General features: G+C 70.1%; 1 protein-coding gene across 1 annotated transcript; it reads left to right on the top strand.

Annotated features, from left to right (window-relative positions):
* Positions 1 to 60: 60 nt before the first annotated feature.
* LOC112113591 (single-stranded DNA-binding protein 3-like) lies at positions 61 to 2210 on the top strand (the record flags this gene model as incomplete). The annotated part of the gene is made up of 5 exons (XM_026663114.1): positions 61 to 190; positions 717 to 795; positions 1322 to 1350; positions 1707 to 1808; positions 2101 to 2210. Coding segments are annotated over 5 exons (370 nt in total), but the record flags the coding sequence as incomplete, so codon positions are not given.
* Between the last annotated feature and the right edge of the window lie 6 nt (positions 2211 to 2216).

Genomic DNA, 2216 nt, shown 5'->3' with positions numbered 1-2216 from the left:
TGCCTCTCGCTGGGGGGCGGGGGGGCTGCAGGGCCGGTGAGCTCCTGAGTGGCTGCGCAGTGCCTGCCCCCTCGTGCTCTGTGGGGCTGGCAGCACTGACCCCGCTCTGCACCCCACAGACTCCACCAACTCCAGCGAGACCATGTACACCATGATGAACCCTATCGGGCCCGCTGGGAACCGGCCGAACGTGCCCCCCCCCCGGCCGCCCCCCCCCCCCACGCAGAGCCCTGGGCAGCCCAGGCCTTGCCCCACCCCACAGCCAAGGAGTGCTGCTGGGGACCCGGCCACAGGCGCAGAGAGCAACCTCCAGCCGACTCCCACAACTCTGCCAGTGCCCCCCGACCCACGGACCCCTGCCATCCCAGCCCTGGGCTCCCCCTTCCCACACCTCTGCCAGTGCCCCTCAACCCCGACCCCCTGCCAGCCCAGCCCCTTCCCACACCTCTGCCGGTGCCCCCCGACCCACGGATCCCTGCCATCCCAGCCCTGGGCTCCCCCTTCCCACACCTCTGCCGGTGCCCCTCAGCCCTGATCCCCGGTCTCTCGCAGCCCCATGGGGTACTGGGGGCCAGAGCAATGCTGGGTGCGTTCCTGAGGCCCTGCGCCCAGTTCCCCTCCACTCCCATCAGCTTGTGCACGGAGCCCCAGCCCCCTGGCCCCACTACGCCCGGGCAGCCTGTGTCCAGCACTGACGCGCTCCCTTTCCCTTGCAGTTCCCCATGGGGCCTGGCCCCGATGGGCCCATGGGAGGCATGAACACCATGGAGCCCCATCACATGAACGGATCCTTAGGTGGGTAGCCCCGGCCTCTCGCCCGCCGGGGTGTGAGCTGCTCACACTGGTGGAGGGACATCAGGACGCCTGCGCCCCCCACCCCAGCCTGGATTCTGGGCCTGGCTCTGCCCTGACTGTGATTGTGGGCAGGTCCCTTCCTATCCCTTGGCGCTATACCAGGTGTGCCGGGGCAGGGTTGTGCCAGGCCGGGAGCTCTGCGGTTCTGGCCCCTGCGCTCAGACCTGCCCCAGCCTCCCCGAGGGGACTCAGCCCCTAGCGCTGCCAGCTGAAGGCGGCCTATGGGCCAGCAGCACCTCCCCCCCGCAGCACGCTAGCATCACTTCCCCCGATGGTGCAGGAGGAAACTGAGGCAGAGAGGCGGGCCTTACCTATGTTGGGGGTGAGGGCAGGAGCCCTGCCACTGTGTAGGACGGACACTGCAGCATGGCCTGGGCTCCCTGGGCGGTGGGTCCGTGTCTAGTGGATCAGGGGGCACCTTTCCCTGGTATGGGGCAGCGCTAACAGGACCTGCTTGTCCTTCCAGGCTCTGGCGACATGGACGGGCTGCCAAAGGTGAGAGCACAGTGCCCCACTTCCACCCGCTCCCTATGGGGGGTTCCCCTGGGCTGAACCCCTCCCTGGGGCACCCCCTGCCCCCTCCCAGGGTGGCCAGCCTGTGCCTCTCCCTTCCAAATGGCCAGGGTGCTGCCAGCTGCTGGGGTGCAGCCCTGCCGTCTCCTCTGGGCACTGGGGGTGACTCTGCACACGGCCCCCCCCCCAGCACTGAGGGCAGCAGGCCAGAGCCGTGCCCGCTCCCATGCCCAGGCGGCGGGTGCCAGCAGCGCTGCTGGGAGCTGTCGGCCTTTCACCCCTGGGGCCGGGGGGGCAGCGGGCCACCCTCTAACCTGGGCTTTCCTGTGCCCCTGCAGAGCTCGCCGAGTAACATGGCGGGGCTGAGCAACCCGCCCGGGACTCCGCGGGACGACGGCGAGATGGGCGGCACCTTCTTAAACCCCTTCCAAAGCGACAGTGTAAGGGACTGGGCGGGCCTGCCGGGCCGGCGGAGAGGGCGGGGCGGGCGGGGCTCCCGGGGCGGGCGGGGCAGCTGCAAGGCATCGGCCACCCCCTGGAAGAACAAACCTGGCACGGCTGGACCTGTGGGGGGGGGCCGTGCGCTGGAGGAGCCTCCCCGAGGTGTGAGCTGCCCCGCCCCAGAGGAAAGGGGCCAGCCGGCTCCCCCTGCCCTGCCCCCCCCAGCGCATCGGGCTGGCCCCGGCGGCCTCCCCCCGCCTGCTAACGCTCTGGTGTCTCCCGTCTCTCTAGTACTCGCCCAGCATGACAATGAGCGTGTGATCGGCTCGGACGTCCCGGCGCAGAGAGCCAGACGCCCCCGCGGTTCTAAACTCTATTTAAAACACCCGCAGGAACTGGCCGCCTGC

Source organism: Terrapene carolina, unplaced genomic scaffold (assembly GCF_002925995.2).
Source record: "Terrapene carolina triunguis isolate 2854851 unplaced genomic scaffold, T_m_triunguis-2.0 Scaffold32536, whole genome shotgun sequence".
Classification (NCBI taxonomy): domain Eukaryota; kingdom Metazoa; phylum Chordata; order Testudines; family Emydidae; genus Terrapene; species Terrapene triunguis.
Note: the sequence above shows the minus strand (reverse complement) of the source record. Positions and strands in the feature narration are given on the sequence as shown.